General features: G+C 57.0%; 2 protein-coding genes across 4 annotated transcripts; both read left to right on the top strand.

Moving 5' to 3' along the window:
* Positions 1–2,687: 2,687 nt before the first annotated feature.
* Positions 2,688–9,720, top strand: SMARCD1 (SWI/SNF related BAF chromatin remodeling complex subunit D1). The gene is made up of 13 exons (XM_021545229.3): positions 2,688–2,852; positions 2,927–3,114; positions 3,902–3,944; positions 4,029–4,151; positions 4,771–4,893; positions 5,378–5,494; positions 5,815–5,916; positions 6,197–6,358; positions 6,470–6,567; positions 6,985–7,120; positions 7,438–7,560; positions 7,786–7,887; positions 8,082–9,720. Exons 1-13 carry the CDS (start codon positions 2,688–2,690, stop codon positions 8,133–8,135), a joined length of 1,536 nt encoding a protein of 511 aa, XP_021400904.1. The 3' UTR covers positions 8,136–9,720.
* A 1,076-nt stretch (positions 9,721–10,796) lies between these two features.
* GPD1 (glycerol-3-phosphate dehydrogenase 1) lies at positions 10,797–15,932 on the top strand. Of its 3 annotated transcripts, XR_014950381.1 has the most exons (9): positions 10,797–10,931; positions 11,086–11,263; positions 11,641–11,781; positions 12,200–12,338; positions 13,225–13,337; positions 13,511–13,744; positions 14,163–14,269; positions 14,475–14,759; positions 15,733–15,932. XR_014950381.1 is itself a non-coding variant. In XM_021545230.3 (8 exons), the coding sequence occupies exons 1-8, from the start codon at positions 10,891–10,893 to the stop codon at positions 14,569–14,571; spliced, it is 1,050 nt and encodes a 349-aa protein (XP_021400905.1). In that variant the 5' UTR covers positions 10,797–10,890; the 3' UTR covers positions 14,572–15,932. The 3 variants fall into 3 exon arrangements, 2 of the variants coding, with proteins under 2 accessions (XP_021400905.1, XP_021400906.1); XM_021545230.3 differs by having other exon boundaries at positions 14,475–15,932; XM_021545231.3 differs by lacking the exon at positions 14,163–14,269 and having other exon boundaries at positions 14,475–15,932.
* The last annotated feature ends 413 nt before the right edge of the window (positions 15,933–16,345 follow it).

The following is a 16,345-nucleotide window of genomic DNA, read 5'->3' as shown; positions in this document are numbered from 1 at the left end:
GCTCCGGGGGCTGTAATCCCCCCGGCTCCGGGGGCTGGATATCCCCCCGGCTCCGGGAGCTGTAGTCCCCCCGGCTCTAGGGGCTGCAATCCCCCCGGCTCCAGGGCCTGTAGTCCCCCAGCTCCGGGGGCTGTAATCCCCCCGGCTCCGGGGGCTGGATATCCCCCCGGCTCCGGGGGCTGTAATCCCCCGGCTCCGGGGGCTGTAATACCCCCGGCTCCGCGGGCTGTAGTCCCCCGGCTCCGGGGGCTGTAATCCTCCGGCTCTGGGGGCTGCAATCCCCCCAGCTCCGCGGGCTGTAATCCCCCCGGCTCCGGGGGCTGTAGTCCCCCGGCTCCGCGGGCTGTAGTCCCCCGGCTCCGCGGGCTGTAATCCCCCCGGCTCCGCGGGCTGTAGTCCCCCGGCTCCGCGGGCTGTAATCCCCCCGGCTCCGGGGGCTGTAATCCCCCCGGCTCTGGGGGCTGTAATCCCCCCGGCTCCGGGGGCTGTAATCCCCCAGCTCCGGGGGCTGTAGTCCCCCGGCTCCGGGGGCTGTAGTCCCCCGGCTCCGGGGGCTGTAATACCCCCGGCTCCGGGGGCTGTAATCCTCCGGCTCCGGGGGCTGTAATCCGCCCGGCTCCGGGGGCTGTAGTCCCCCCGGCTCCGGGGGCTGTAATACCCCCGGCTCCGGGGGCTGTAATACCCCGGCTCCGGGGGCTGTAGTCCCCCGGCTCCGCGGGCTGTAGTCCCCCCGGCTCTGGGGGCTGTAATACCCCGGCTCCGGGGGCTGGATATCCCCCCGGCTCCGGGGGCTGTAATCCCTCGGCTGCGCCGGGAGCAGGTCACCCCGTCCATCTGTCACAGAGCGGCTCTCCGGGAGCTGTCTGAGCCCCAGGGGCAGCACAGCCCTGCAATTCCCGTGGGATGCAGCAGGTACCACCGGGATGGGACGTGCAGAAGCTGCTCTTTGCAGGCACAAGACTCCATCGTGTCCATTGGAGCATCGGGGGACAGCAGGAGTGGGCTGGGGACATCAGCCCCGTGGGGATGCGGGGCTTCAGGCTGTTTGGGATCTGGAGACCCTCAGTCTGTTCAGGATCTGAAGTTGTTTGAGATACAGGCAGCCTCACCCTGACCAGGATTTAGGGAGCCTCTGGAGATCTAGGGAGTTCTGGGGACCTTCAGCCCGTTCAGGATCCACGGAGACTCAGCCCATGGAGACACCCAGCCCACTCAGGCTCTGTGGAGATCCCGAGATTGCACCACCTCCTGTCGCAGGTCAGAATTCCCCGTCTCCCCTCGCTGGCTGCTGGTGACAGCAGGCACCGAGGGACAATGCCACAGCCCCGGCTGCTGCCAAAGTTTCCATGGAGCCACCAGCAGGTGCAGGGGAGGCATTTCCAAAGCTGTTCCACCAAACCCCTCCGGACAGGAGAAAGGAGGAAGGGCACAATGAGGTCACCCCAGAGCCTGTCCAGAATGAACAATCCCAATTCTCCCAGTCTTTCCTCACAGCAGAGCTGCTCCATCCCTCGGATCATCCTGGTGCCTCCTCCTGACTCGCTCCAGCAGCTCCACATCCTCCCTGGGCTGGGACCTCCAGGCTGGAGGCAGCACTCATCAGATGATCATCATTAATTGTTTAATTAATACTCGTGGTGTGATTGCACACTTGGCTTTTTCCACGGATTAATGCTGACTGGATTTGTGTCCCTTTTCTCTCTGGGCACAAGAAACCGCTTCAGGGAAAAGGAACTTAATGTTAATACTTGCAGAAAGTGGCCTTTAACTCCAACCCCAGGGGAGACAGGAATCTTTTTCCTGGTGCTCTGCCTGAACCTGCACAAACTGGACCCATTTGTGGCCATTTGTTTTCCCCATAAACTTCATCCCTAAGAATCCCTGAGGTTGGAAAAGATCACCAAGTCCAAACTGTGACTGATCCCAACTGAGTTCCACGTCCAGCTTTTCCCTGGACATCTCCAGGGATGGTGACTCCCCCATCTCTCAGGACAGCCCCTCACCACCCTTTCCATGGAGAAATTCCTCCTGAATGTAACAGGGGGGAGCTCAGGTGAGGGGTGTCACTGCCACACCTGCACATCGGGGCCCTCCATGCCTGGGAAAGGCACATCCACCTCCCTCCGAGCACATCCCGGAGCAAGGGAGGCTCCAGCACCAGGGAACAGGGGCTGTAATCACAGCTGGGGAGTGGAGGCTGACACCCCCGAGCCTTCCCAGTGTTTGGGATCATCCTGCACCCCCCAGTCCCACCCCTCACTGTCCCCATTCCCTTCCCTCACCCCCAGTCCCACCCCTCACTGTCCCCATTCCCTTTCCTCACCCCCAGTCCCACCCCTCACTGTCCCCATTCCCTTTCCTCACCCCCAGTCCCACCCCTCACTGTCCCCATTCCCTTCCCTCACCCCCAGTCCCACCCCTCACTGTCCCCATTCCCTTTCCTCACCCCCAGTCCCACCCCTCACTGTCCCCATTCCCTTTCCTCACCCCCAGTCCCACCCCTCACTGTCCCCATTCCCTTCCCGCACCCCCAGTCCCTCACGGCCCCGAATCGCCCCCCCAATCGCCGCCGCTCGGTCCTCCCCCGGCAGGGGGCGCTGCGGGCGGCGGCCGCGGGCGGCTCCTCCCCGGCGCTCCGCGCGCCGCGCGCGGCCGCTTCCGGTTCCGCTCCCTTTGTGCGAGACAAGATGGCGGCGCGGGCCGGGTTCCAGTCGGGGCCTGCGAGCGGCGGCGGCGCTGGGGCCGCGCCCGGGGCCGCGCTGGGCCCCGGAGCGCCGGGCGGGGCGGTGCGCATGGGCCCGGCGCCGGGGCAGGGCCTGTACCGCTCGCCGTTGCCCGGAGCCGCCTACCCGGTGAGGCGGGGCGGCGCGGGGCGGGGCGCGGCGCCGGGCGCGGCGGGCGCTGACCGAGTCTGTTCTCTCCGCAGCGCCCCGGGATGCTGCCGGGCGGCCGCCTGGCGCCGCAGGGCCCGGCCATGGGGCCTCCCGGGTACGGAGGGAGCCCAGCGGTGCGGCCCGCGCTGGCGCAGGCCGGGCTGGACCAGGCTCGCAAGCGGCCTGCGCCGCAGCAGCTTCAGCAGGTGCAGCCGCAGGCGGTGCCCAACCGCAACCACAAGTAAGGCACGGGAGAGGGCGCATCCCGGGGCTATCGGGGACATCTCCGGCTCCTGGGGACATCCCGGACAATGGGAGTATCTCGGGGCAGCAGCAGCAACATCCCCTGGGCTGTCGTGGGGATCGGGAGGAATTTCTTCATGGAAATGGCCAGGCTTTGGAGGGGGCTGCCCAGGAAGGTGGTGGAGTTCCCATCCCTGGAGGTTTCCAAAGAATGATGGACGTGGCACTGAGTGCTCTGGGTTGGTGACAAGGTGGGGATCGGGTACAGCTTGGAGTCAAGGGTCTGGAATGGGTCTTTTCCAATCTCAAGGATTTTGGAGTTCTTGGTCCTCCTGCAGTGCTGAAGGGTCCTGTCAGGTCCTTGTGCATTCCCCTGGGACTGGAGGACAACGCTGGGCAGGGCAGGGCTGAGTTTATGTCACATGCCTGCATCCTGATGTGATGGCCCAGTGAGAATGAAATTTGTCCTGGATTTAAAATGCTGTCCCTGGAAAAGGCAATCCAAAGTTGATTGAGGCTGGAGGTCACTTGGTGTGGATGTTGTGTCAAGTCCTCCTTCCCAAGGGGTGAACCTTCTTTCCAACAGAGGCAGCCTGTTTTTAATAGATGTAATTCCTGTTCCTGTGCTCAGAAGGGTGGGGAACATTGAGATAACCAGTTAGCCCCACTGGAGCAGGGCCCAGCTAACTGGGGAGCCCCTGGCCACTCGGTGCTGCAGGTCTTTGAGCTCCTGTGCCCAGAGCCATTCCCATTTTCACGCCTCTTTTGTCTCTTGCCCCTGTCAGTGCCAAGAAGAAGAAGATGGCAGATAAAATCCTCCCACAGCGGGTGAGTGGGGTACGGGGAGGGGCTCGGGGGGAGGTGAGGCAGCCTGGGGAGCTGGTGGGCATTTCCATCCTTGCTTGGCCACAGATCCGTGAGCTCGTGCCCGAATCCCAGGCCTACATGGACCTGCTGGCCTTCGAGAGGAAGCTGGACCAGACCATCATGAGGAAGCGCCTGGACATCCAGGAGGCTCTGAAACGTCCCATCAAGGTAAGGGGAGTCTGGGTTGTCTCCAGGCTTTGGAAGCTCCTGAGTTCAGGCAGCAGGAGGGCACTGAAGGGTTGTGTCCTCTGAGTGTGGCATATCAGAGGTCCCAGTGCTCTGGACACAGCCAGGGACTGGTGTCGCTATTGGACGCGAGTACACAGAAGCTTGGTAAGTTTAAAAGAGAAAAAGAGCTAATTTTATTTCTGACCTCATAATAAATAGAATTCTAAAAGTGACAGTGGATTGGAGGATGAAATTGCCACCTCTCCAACCACACTGGTCAAACCAGCAGTCCATCAATTCTCTCTTCCCACAAAGGAGAATGCAAAACAATCATTATTTACATGGACAACGTGTGAGAACTCCAGTAGAAATCTGTAAACATTATCAGAAGGTTAAAGAAGTTCTATGAGAACTTTAAAACTTTCAAAATATCTATAAAAGAAAACACTTTTAAAAATCAGGGTGACAGAGTGGGACCAGAGTGGGTCCTCGCTGTGTGCTCCAGGAGAGGGAGAATGCGAGGCAGCTGAAAACACTGAGCTCGGTTGTAGCAAAGCCTGTGCAGGACAGCTGGCCCTGTGCAGGAGGATTGACGCTGAGCTGATGCTTTTTCTCCTAGCAAAAGCGAAAGCTGCGTATTTTTATCTCCAACACCTTCAACCCCGCCAAGTCGGACGCGGAGGACGGCGAAGGAACCGTCGCCTCCTGGGAGCTTCGGGTGGAAGGACGGCTGTTGGAGGATGTAAGTGGGAAGTGCCCATCCTCAGAGGACACTGTGGATGTGGAGTTGGCAATGAAACCAGTTTCCCAGTGTCTGAGAGCACAGCTGGGGCTTGATATCCTCCTTCATCTCTGTTTCCCAAGGAGTCTGATGGTGACGAGACCGAGAGCCCAGCTTGGAGACCGATGGGTGTCCCCATGGCAGGACATGAATTGTCCAAAGTTCTTAGAGTTGTGAGAATCACTGGTGAGAGCAGCTCAGTGGCACTTGTGTCCCCGGCTCTGAGAACCAGGGCACTGGCATTGTACGTAACTGCTGAGGGGTTTAACTCCTGCGAGCTCATCTTTAACTCCAGTCTTTCCCTTTCTGACTTGGAAACTTGATTTTTGAGCACACGTTGGTGAATTCAGGTGTTCAGAACTTAGAGGAGCTGTTGTGCACGGTGGCTGTGCTTGAGTGCTGAGACTTGCTGCCCTAACCCTCTTCCTCCCTGTGTTGCTTGCAGTCTGCTCTGTCCAAATATGATGCCACCAAGCAGAAAAGGAAATTTTCGTCCTTCTTTAAATCTCTGGTCATTGAACTTGATAAAGACCTGTATGGCCCTGACAATCACCTAGTAGAGGTGAGCTGCTTTTTGCTGTGTTTCCTCTAAAAAGTGGGTTGGTGTTTCAGCAGGTGGGGTTTGTGTGTTATTTATAACTTGGGAGGTGGGAATCCTTGAGGCTTCTAGGAGCCAGGAGCTCTTGAATTCTCACTTTGGCTTTTCCTCTCACTTCCTGAAGGTCAGAACAAATGTACTGATTCTTGTTTCAAACTCTAAGTAGGAAGAATTGGAGCTTTCTCTCATTGGGTGGAATTTACTGGCAAAGCTTTTTGGGTGCCCAGCAGCAGGAGCAGGGGAATCATGTTGGGGGGTCTTCTGAATTCCCTCTCATGTTCCAGTGGCACAGGACTGCTACGACTCAGGAGACAGATGGCTTCCAGGTGAAGAGGCCGGGGGATGTGAACGTGCGCTGCACTGTCCTGCTGATGCTGGATTACCAGGTAGCATAGTAGGGAAAAATTCCTCCCTGTAGGGGTGGGGAGGCCCTGGCACAGCTGCCCAGGGAAGCTGTGGCTGCCCCTGGATCCCTGGAAGTGCCCAACGCCAGGTTGGACAGGGCTTGGAGTACCCTGGGATAGTGGAAGGTGCCCCTGCCCATGGCAGGGGGTGGAATGAGATTTCTTTAACGTCCTTCCCAACCCAAAGCATTGCATGATTCCATGCTGGGTGCAGCAGTGTCGGGCATGCACCATTACCTGTGTCTCACCTCTCTTTGTTCAGCCTCCCCAGTTCAAACTGGATCCACGCCTGGCTCGGCTCCTGGGCATCCACACCCAGACCCGGCCCGTGATCATCCAGGCCCTGTGGCAGTACATCAAGACCCACAAGCTGCAGGACCCCCACGAGCGGGAGTTTGTCATCTGTGACAAGTACCTGCAGCAGGTGAGCAATGGCAGGGCAGGAACAGCAGCAGCTGGATCAGTGTCCAGCATGGGCAGCCGGGGGTGGCTGCAGCGAGCCCCTGCTCCTCCCTCAGCCCTGTCTCTGTCACAGATATTCGAGTCGCAGCGGATGAAGTTCTCCGAGATCCCACAAAGGCTTCATGCCTTGCTGATGCCCCCCGAACCGATCATCATCAATCATGTGATCAGGTGAGGCTGCTCCACGTGAGTTTCCAGGAGGGAGTGGGAGGCTGGGATGGATGAGGAAGACAATGTGGTATGTCCTGATTTTCAGCAGCAGTTCCCATGTTGCCTGTCACAGTTCCTTTGTACAAGAGCAGCCGCCTCTCTCATTACCACATCCCTCTTCCAAAGGCACTCCCACATCCTGCTGTGAATAGAAACCTTCTTGGAGCACTCATTTCTTTTGCTGCAAAGCTACTGGTGGGCTTTAGCTGCTTTTAGGGCTGAGGCTGACAGGGGCATGGCTTTTCCCTGTCCCTGCCTGCAGTCCATTAGCTGCAGCATCCCAGAGGAGTTGCATTTGCTGCTTTCTTGAACTGGTCCCAGTTTTTGCCTTCTTTCTGGAGCTACTCCCTGAATTTGGCTTCTTGTGGATGTCCCCAGTGTTGACCCAAATGACCAGAAGAAGACAGCCTGCTATGACATTGACGTGGAGGTGGATGATACCCTGAAAACTCAGATGAATTCCTTTCTGCTCTCCACAGCCAGTCAACAGGAAATTGCTGCTCTGGATAACAAGGTAGGAAAAGCTCCTTCAGGTCTGCTCTCCTTGTTGCTGGGCAGGGATGTGTCTCTGGACAAAGGATAGGAGTGCTCTGTTGATTGGAAGCTGCCGTGGGATGAGGCGTGTTTACAAATGTGGCTGTACCTGGAAATGTAATTTTTAAAGCAACCAGTGTATGGGAAAACTGGTAATATTTAGCGAGCAGGGAACTGGGAGCTGAACATCCAGTTTAAGGTAAGTATAAGTTAACTAGAGAGTGTAAGAATTTTCCTTCATTGTTGGATCCCTTGATGTTTCTGACTTCTCCCCTGTTCTGTGTTTGTGTCCTTCAGATCCATGAAACAATTGAGACCATCAACCAGCTGAAGACACAGCGTGAATTCATGCTGAGCTTTGCCCGAGATCCTCAGGGCTTCATCAACGACTGGCTCCAGTCCCAGTGCCGGGATTTGAAGGTAAAAGCTTTGTCTTGTCTGGAGGGTGGTCCAGTTCACACGCTTCCCTCATTAGAATGAGCTCCCACAGAGAGAAGGAGACAATTTCCTCCTCAGAAAGCGAGGCTGGGATTTGAGTCAAGCATAAGAAGCTGACCTGAGCGCACTGAGATGTCTGTGAGGAACACAGCACAGCACAGCCAGAGCTTTTGCACTCGCTGAGCTGTTGTGCCTTTGTGCTCCCAGACAATGACTGATGTCGTTGGGAATCCTGAGGAGGAGCGCAGGGCCGAGTTCTACTTCCAGCCGTGGGCGCAGGAAGCCGTGTGCCGATACTTCTACTCCAAGGTGAGTGTCCCCAGGCAGGGGTCCCTCTCCGAGCCTGTCACTCCTTGGGGCACACAGTGCTGGGGGAAGGTGGCAGTTGCATCTTGGTCCCAGTTGGAGCTCACCCTTTCCCAGCTGGCTCCTGTGTGTTAACTGGGTGCTCTAGTGCTGCACCACCCGAGGGTGTTAATGCTGCAACTCGGCTCCTCTTGCAGGTGCAGCAGAGACGGCAGGAACTGGAGCAGGCCCTGGGGATCCGGAACACATAGGCTGCTCTGCTCCTCCCCAGCAGAAGCATTACAGCTGTTTGTGGAGACAGAGCTGCAGAGCTCACTGTTCCAGCTCACCAAACCCCACTCTGGCAGCGAGGCCCACGTTATTCATCCTGGCATTGTCCCTGCAGGGGCAAGCCCAGGACACCTGGGGCAAGAAGACAGGCTCCAATGAGCACACATTTCTACCTGGTTTTCTTCCTGACTGTTGCCTTGTCAGTCCCAAGGCTTCCACGAGCATCCCCGTGACTCTGCACTGTCCGTAGTGTCCCCGGTAGCCAGAGTGACTCAGAGCCTTCTCTCAGCCCATTCCTCCCCAGCCAGCATCTGGCTGGGCACTCAGAGCTGGCTCTGAAGCCTGGCTCTGCTTTAAGGTGTGGCTGGGCTCTTCCTTGCCACGTTTTACAGCCCGTGCCAGGCGCTGTCGTGGGCAGGATGCCATGAGCTGACATACCTCCCTGCCTTCACCCCCTCCTCAGAGGGTGCTGCTGTACTGGGCTGCCTCATAGGTCACTCTCCTCCTTGAGGAAGTTACTGAACTGTGTAGAGAATTGCTTCTTCCCTTCTCCCTTCTCCCCTGCCACATTCCCTTCGTGTTCCGTGATGGACTGTCCTAGGCTGGGATCACAGGGAGACAAGGCCTTGGCTTCCTGCAGGGATGTGGAAGCGTTGGAGTGATGCAGCGCTCTGCACTTCAAGCACCTACAACTGGGTTCCAGCCAGCCACGTGGCTGTTTGTTTTCCCTGGAGCAGGGAGAGGAGATGGAGCAGCTGCCTGGAATTCTGTAGGGACAGTGTTGTAGGCTCATTCCTGCAGGACAGTTGTCCTGTGTCACTGGGGACCAGAGGCTCCTTCGTGTGGGTCCAAGGGTCCAAGGACAGGACAGTCCTTGGAAATGGACATTTTTCCAAGCATATGTGAGTTAGCAGGTGTTTCCATGCTGAAGCTCCTGTGGTTTTTAGTCAAGTTTTAGGCTGTGGAGCTGCCATAGGGCCCAGCATGGTTCAGGAATGTACAAATAGGATTTCTCCACTGTGAGGAGTAGCAGCCCCGATGCCTCCTCCTGGAATGAGGTACTGGTGGTCAGGCTTAGGAGAATGAAATAGCTCCTCTTCACTCCAATCCCAGTGTTTGTGCTCGGGACTATAATGCAAATGGACTCAAAAATTGGTCTGACTCTTGGATTAGCTGCAGGATCATGTTACTGATGAGCACTCACCCAGTTCAGTGTGGCTGGGGAGGCTGCTGTGAGTTGGAGCACCTGGGTGGCCGTACTACTCCTTGTGTCTGTGTTACTACATGTCTGTGAGTAATAGACTCTCGACTCCCCCTCTCCTTTGCCCTTCTGAAATGCTCCTCTGGTGGTACTGGGATGAAGGTCTTGGTGCTGGAGAAGCAGCCCCTGACTCCTCAGGGTACTCCCACAGGAGGGATGCTGAGTCCTACATAGGCAAACGTAGCTGTTGCAGAGTAACTGCTTTTCTTAACTGAATATTACGGTTTTTTTCCATGGACCAAATTTTTTTTTTTGTACTGTATCCTTGTAGACGTCACCCAGTTTTAATAAAAGACTCCTCTGAAGGAAGCTGTCCTCCTCCTTCCATGCTGACAGCTTGCACTCTCCCAGCTGCCATGGGGGATGAGCCTGGTGACTCCCAAGGAAGGGACACGATTATCTCTGCTTTCTTCTTTTCAAAGCCAACAGGGTTAAGTGACTGAAGAGAAAATGTTCTTCATATTTTGGCCTTTTATAGTGAGCCCTTCATGGTGGGATCTCCCAGCCTGCAGACTCTGCTAAGCCTTTGCAAAGTGCTTTGTGGTAAACAAAGTAACCTGAGCAAAACTGGAAATCCAGTGGCCAATGCTAATAAATCCTGAACTGCCTCGTGTCCACTTGGCTGGATTGTGGCAGCCTGTTGGACATCCCAAGGGAGTAGGGCAGAATTTGAAGGAAACCACTACAGTTTACACACAAGGGTTTAAAATTACGCAGAAGGGTTTTTATTCTCTTCACCCTGCTTGTTTATAAAATGTAACTGCTTTGCTGCTGACCTGGGAGCCCTTGGGGCAAGGGAAAGATCCTCTGTGTGAAGGGAAAAGTGCTGCTGGCTGTGGTTAGGGTAGGAGCTGAGCCCTGGGGCTGCACCAGGCAGTTCCTGCTCCTTCGCTGGGGGGGAAAATGACACTTTTTAGCAAGAGGGGGACACTAAAATGCTTTTCTACAGGATGGCTCAATAGTCATGAGTCAGCTTGGTGAGTGCTCTGCCAAGGGGTCTGCAGCTTCCTCACTGTGGGCAGCAGAGGGGCAGCTCTGATCCCTGCTCTCTGGGACAGTGTCAGGACCCCAGGGAACGGCTGGAGCTGTGTCACGGGGGTGGGATGGATATTAGGAAAAGGGTATTTCCCCCAGAGGGTGCCCAAGCACTGAACAGGCTCCCCAGGCAATGGTTACAACCCTGACCCTGCCAGAGCTCAAGGGGCGTTTGGGATGGTTGTGGTGTCCTGTTCAGGGCCAGGGCTTGGACTCACCAATCCTTGTGGGTCCCTTCCAGCTTAGGGGATTCCGTGACTCCTGGTTCTGGGGAATCTGAGCTGCTCCAGGGCAGCGCTTTGCACCTGCCGCGCACGGAGCGGTGCCCGGTGCCCCCGGGGCGAGGCGGGGCCGGGGGCGGGCCGGGGCCGCCCCTGCTCCGGGCAGCCTTGAAATAGCAGAGGCGGGTTCCGAGCCCGCAGTGCCCCGCTCTCGGCACCATGGGTGGCAAGAAAGTGTGCATCGTGGGCTCTGGCAACTGGTGAGCGCCGGGCACCCGGGTCCCCTCGGCGAGCACAGCGCGGTCCCCGTCCTCCCCCGGTGCCAGCCGTCCCCATCCCTGCGGGTCACAGCGTGACCTGCGGTGCCCTGGGCTCCCCAGTGCCCACAACCACGGCCTCCCTCTGCCCTCGCAGGGGCTCGGCCATCGCCAAGATCGCCGGCAGCAACACAGCTCGGCTGAGCAGCTTCGAGAGCCAGGTGAACATGTGGGTGCTGGAGGAGGAGGTGGGCGGCCGGCGGCTCACGGACATCATCAACACGGAGCACGAGAATGTCAAGTACCTGCCGGGGCACAAGCTGCCCCCCAACGTGGTGAGTGTGTGCCAGCAGTCTCTCCGAGGGGCAGAGCTGCTTGCCAGGCTTTGGGGAGAGGCCAGCAGCTCTGGGGGCTGTGGAACCCCGGGATGTGAAGGCAGGGGATGCACCGGGCTGTGCGGGGCTCAGTCATGCCCTCCCACTGACCTTCATCTGTGCTTGGATGAGCTGCAGCCCTGGCTGCTCTCACTGCCCACCTTTGACCCTGCTCTGGCATCCCTCAGGCTGGGCTGGAGGCCATGTGGCTGCCTCTGGGCTGGCATCATCCCACCCTGCTCCAGCCCCTCTGCTGGCAGGGACCTCGGCATGGTGACTCTGGGCCCTTCCTTCCCATCCATCTTCCCAGTTCCTAACAACACTCACACTCTATTCAGGTGGCAGAGCCAGACCTGCTCAAAGCCTGTGCAGGGGCTGATGTCCTCCTGTTCGTGGTGCCTCACCAGTTCATCGGCAAAGTCTGTGACCAGCTCAAGGGCCACGTGAAGAAAGAGGCCATTGGGATGTCACTCATCAAGGTGTGAGCTGGAGCAGCACTTGCCAGGGTGCCAAGGCAGGGGAGCTGAGAGCAGCCTGGCTTGGAGAGGCTGCTAAGGGAATCCAGGGACTTTGGAGCAGAAATGGGCAGTGGGGGGAAGAAGGGAAGTGGGAACAGAGTCTTTGTGGGGATTTTGAGGTGTTGGTGGAGAAGGGTGAGTGCATATGGGAGATCTCAGGTGCTGAGAGGAGCAGGGCACAGCTCTGCATGTCAGAATCAGTTGGAGCACTGCAGCACAGGGAATGGCAGGACTGGGGTGGAGGGCAGGTGTCCAGGAGGGGCAGATGCTCATTGTCTGGCTGGCAAGGTGGTGTTCAGTCAAAGGTTGGACTCAGTGTCCTTAGAGATCTTTTCCAGTGTAATTGATTCTGTGATGTCTGTCCCTGGCTGTCCCCCAGGGCGTGGATGAAGGACCAGATGGGCTGAGGCTGATCTCAGACATCATCCATGAGAAACTGGGAATAGAAATGAACGTGCTCATGGGGGCCAATATTGCCAGTGAAGTGGCAGAAGAGAAGTTCTGTGAAACCACCATCGGTAAGGAGCCAACAGCCCTCCTCGTTAGCAGCTTTCATTTGTGATTAGCAGGAAGAGGCAAAGGGTGGAGTATGGTTCACCTCAAACTCCTGCTGCCTTGGGTGAACTGGCCCTGTTCCCTGGGAAGACAGGAGACTCCATAGGAGTTGGCTGAGCTCATTCCCAGGGCTTGTGATGGGATCACTCGCTTCATTAACAACAGAGTTGTGCTAAAAGTTCCTGCCAGCATGGAGCCAGCATCAGGCAGCTGCCTGGCAAAAATTAAAGGGGTGGGCAACAAGAGGCCCTTTAGGAATAATTTCCATCCTTGATTTCCTTGGGCTTCACAGGATGCCCACCTGGATCTCATGTTATTGCCAGCCAGGGCTGCTTGGAAGTTCATCTGGTGACAGTTCCAACATCCTCCACACTGTTGGGGGCTGTGCACAGAGCCAAAACAAACAGAACCGTTTGCTGGGTCAGAAGTTGTGGCATTCAAAGTGTCTGTTTTATTAAACAACAGCAAACACACTGGGCAGGAGGCTGGAGAGGTGGAGCAGAGCCCACAACCCCTGCAAGCACAAAGGACCCTGCAGGGACAACCAAGACAGAAAACTGCAACCCCAAATTTGCAACCTTTGAAGATGCCTTTAACCTACTGAGCATTCAGAAAGTATTTTCTGTCTTGCTTGACACAGCAGCATGGATTGCCCCTTCTTCTGGGAATGTCAAAACTGAACATTGCTTATCTGTCAGGCAGTGTGTGCCTGACTCTGTGTGGACCTACAAATGTTTTGCAACATTGGTTGTGCAATAGGTTCCTCTCACTGGATGACCTTCAGGAGAGCATGGACCTACCTCGTGGCTCTTCCCCATCATCTTCTTCTTCATCACTTTGTCTCCTCAGGCTGCAAGAACATGAAGCATGGGCAGATGCTGAAGGACCTGATGCAGACCCCCAACTTCCGTGTGTCGGTGGTGCAGGAAGCTGACACTGTAGAGATCTGTGGGGCTCTCAAGGTGGGTGTGCAGGGCTTGGTGAGCAGAGCCTGGTGCTCTGCAGGGAGCTCGGGGAGGAGAGGTGATGGGCACTGGCACAGCCGGCACTTGGGATGACACAGGCTGCTCACGGATGCAGCCAAGCCCCGAGTTCCATTGAGAAGAGATCCCTCCATGTTGCTATTGTTTTCCAGAATGTGGTGGCTGTAGGAGCTGGTTTCTGTGATGGGCTTGGCTACGGTGACAACACAAAGGCTGCCGTGATCCGCCTGGGCCTGATGGAGATGATTGGCTTTGCCAAACTCTTCTGTAAGGGTCCCGTCACCTCCTCCACCTTCCTGGAGAGCTGTGGTGTTGCTGACCTCATCACCACCTGCTATGGGGGTCGCAACCGCAAGGTCGCCGAGGCTTTTGCCAAGACTGGGAAGGTGAGCAGAGCTGGAAGTGGCTGATCAGTGTGTGGATAAAGCTGGGTCAGGGGAAGTTCAGGTGGGATATCAGCAAAAAGTTCTTCACCCAGAGGGTGGTCGGGCACTGAACAGGCTCCCCAAGGCTGCCAGCGCTCAAGGAGTGTTTGGATGACACTCTCAGGCACAGGGTGGAATTGTTGAGGTGTCTGTGTGGGGCCAGGAGTTCTACAGGATGATTCTTGTGGGTCCCTTCCAACTCAGGAATTCCATGATTCTATGATTCCTGCATCAACCTGGTGAGCAGGCAGGGACGTGATCCCCCTTAGCACTGTGGGATCTGTCTGTGCTTGGCTAGTGCTGCAGCCCAGCTCCAGCCCAGGAACGTGGTGCAGCAGCAGAGCTGCAGATCCAGCTTCTCACTGCTGGGTTGTTTCAGTCCATCGAGCAGCTGGAGAAGGAGATGCTGAATGGGCAGAAGCTGCAGGGTCCCCAGACATCTGCTGAGCTGCATCGAATCCTCAAGAGCAAGAATGCAGTGGAGAAGTGAGTGCTGGAATCTCTGCACTTCGTTGGGGTGGAGCTGGGACGTTTTCAGGAGCAGCAGGAGGTGAAAGCCCCCACCAGCTGGGCAGGAGTGGCCTGTTGGATGGGGCACAGTGCCATTGGCCCATCTGCTCCTGCATGCCAGGACAGAAGTCGAGGTGCTCTGACTCTGCCATCTGTGGTGACTTTCTTTGTCTGCTCACAGGTTCCCCCTCTTCACTGCTGTGTATCGGGTCTGCTACGAGGGAAAACCTGTCACTGACTTCATCACGTGTCTCCAGAACCACCCTGAGCACATGTAAGGGGCTCTGCCTGCCGACCACAGATCCTGCTGAGATGTGCTGAGAGCTCCTGCCCACACCAACCTGACCTGCTGCCACAGCCTTGGAAGGAGTCCAGGCCTCCGGGGAGTCTTTGTAAACTGCTGGAAGAGCAGAGGTTCCCTTCCCCAGCCCCAGACACTGCCCTGGACACTGAGCCTGGCACAGAGGTACCTGCTGACCTCTTCCTCTCTTGGAAGAACTCGTTTAATTGCTGCTGCTAAGGTTTGCCCTCAGCAGGGCTGAGAATCTTCCTCCTTCCACTTCCTCACAGTGGATTCAGCTCTCGGAAGGATTCTGCCAGGCCATCATGATAGATAAGGGCTGGGCACTGTCTGGCAGGGAAAACAGTGTCCCAGGTCCTCCCTCTTAGCCCCATGGGGCCACTCTGGGTGACAACAGCCTTTCCCTACCTGCTGCTGCTTTTGCATTCCCTGTCTGGTGGAGAGGGCACAGTCCCCTGCCAGGCTCCACCTGGTGAGTGCAGCTCTCAGGACTTCCAAAGGCACTGAGGATCTTTTCTAAGCAGCACCAGCACAGACAATGGCATTCCTTGCCACCCAGCTACGTGCTGCTTTCCCCCAGCTGCTCCTGCTGACCCAGGGACACTCTGGAGCTTGTTTATTTAGAGCTTTTGCTCTCGCCATCAGACCTGGCCCCAGCCCTGGGGAGCTCCCCTGTTGTCACAGGTTTGCCTGTGCTAATTCCATGCCCGCTGACTTCTCTCCCTGTCTCAGTTTGACCTCTGGGGCTTGGCACTGCCAGGGACCAACTGCCCCTGAGTCTGTGTGAGCAGCTGGTGTGATCCCTGCCTTGTACCTGCACAGCAGGCAGGTGGGTCACCACAAGGCACCTGAGTCACATTGCTGTTAAGTAATTCCTCCACAGCCACACTTTTCCTTCCTCTGGCTCACTTCAGCCTCTGCTTTAGACTGCTCTGTGCCTCCATGTGTGGCTGTCCGGGAGCTGAGGAAGGAGGTCTGCTTTCCTTCATGTGGGGATGCTGCAAACTGCCCTCTGGCACAGGGGCAGGAACAGGCATATGATCCACAAGAGGTACATGGAGGTGTCCAGCATCCCAGGACACAACAGAGGTCTTGGGCCTCACACGGAGCCTTTGAAATTTGCCCCTTGTCCGGACAGGTGCCGCATGTCCCTCTGCTCCTCTGAAGCTGGTGGTGTTTGCTCAGGCCAGAGTGTCCAGTGGTCACTAATCCTGCCTGGCCTGGAAGGCTGGAGCGCTGCAAGGCTCCCTGTTCTCCCCCATTCAAGTCCCAGAGCCAAGGGGTCTCTGACTAGCAGTGTTCCTTTGAAATAATAATAAACATGGAGAGGAGATAGGAGATGCTCTCCTTGTTCTGTGGCTCCAGTGCATCACTGTTGCTGGGCTGGTGCCTGCTGGACTTGCTGAGTGCTCAGAACAGGGCACTGCCCGTTCCCTCCTGGCTCTGCACCCCCCTGTGCTGTCCCAGAAACAACAAGAACCTCCCTGTAGGTCCCTGTTTAGCCCCAACGTCACACAGTGTCCCACTTGCTTTGTCTCAGCAACGGTTCCAGGATTAAAATTTGGCCGTAGGACTGTGGCGGGTTGGGATTGCAACATTGAGCTGGGTACAGAGTCCTCACCTGGGGCCAGCAGGAGCCAGGCCAGGACCACACTGTGCCCCACACATCCCAGGCCTCCCCTCCTCTGACGTCTGGAGCTTCCCAGGACACACTCTGGGATTTTATTCATCTCTTCCCAGCTGCTTTTCCC

The sequence above is a fragment of the Lonchura striata genome, chromosome 29 (assembly GCF_050655825.1).
Source record: "Lonchura striata isolate lonStrDom1 chromosome 29, ASM5065582v1, whole genome shotgun sequence".
NCBI lineage: Eukaryota > Metazoa > Chordata > Aves > Passeriformes > Estrildidae > Lonchura > Lonchura striata.
The sequence above is the reverse complement of the archived record's forward strand: the minus strand, read 5'-3'. Positions and strand labels throughout refer to the sequence as shown.

Excerpts from the sequence above, each read along its gene's own strand:
- GPD1 (XM_021545230.3), top strand. The coding sequence starts at position 10,891 with ATGGGTGGCAAGAAAGTGTGCATCGTGGGCTCTGGCAACTG. Across the intron at positions 13,745-14,162 it reads CTTTTGCCAAGACTGGGAAG|TCCATCGAGCAGCTGGAGAA; the intron begins GTGAGCAGAGCT and ends GGGTTGTTTCAG. Across the intron at positions 14,270-14,474 it reads AGCAAGAATGCAGTGGAGAA|GTTCCCCCTCTTCACTGCTG; the intron begins GTGAGTGCTGGA and ends GTCTGCTCACAG.
- SMARCD1 (XM_021545229.3), top strand. The coding sequence starts at position 2,688 with ATGGCGGCGCGGGCCGGGTTCCAGTCGGGGCCTGCGAGCGGCGGCGGC. Across the intron at positions 5,495-5,814 it reads CTGACAATCACCTAGTAGAG|TGGCACAGGACTGCTACGAC; the intron begins GTGAGCTGCTTT and ends CTCATGTTCCAG. Across the intron at positions 7,888-8,081 it reads GCCGATACTTCTACTCCAAG|GTGCAGCAGAGACGGCAGGA; the intron begins GTGAGTGTCCCC and ends CTCCTCTTGCAG.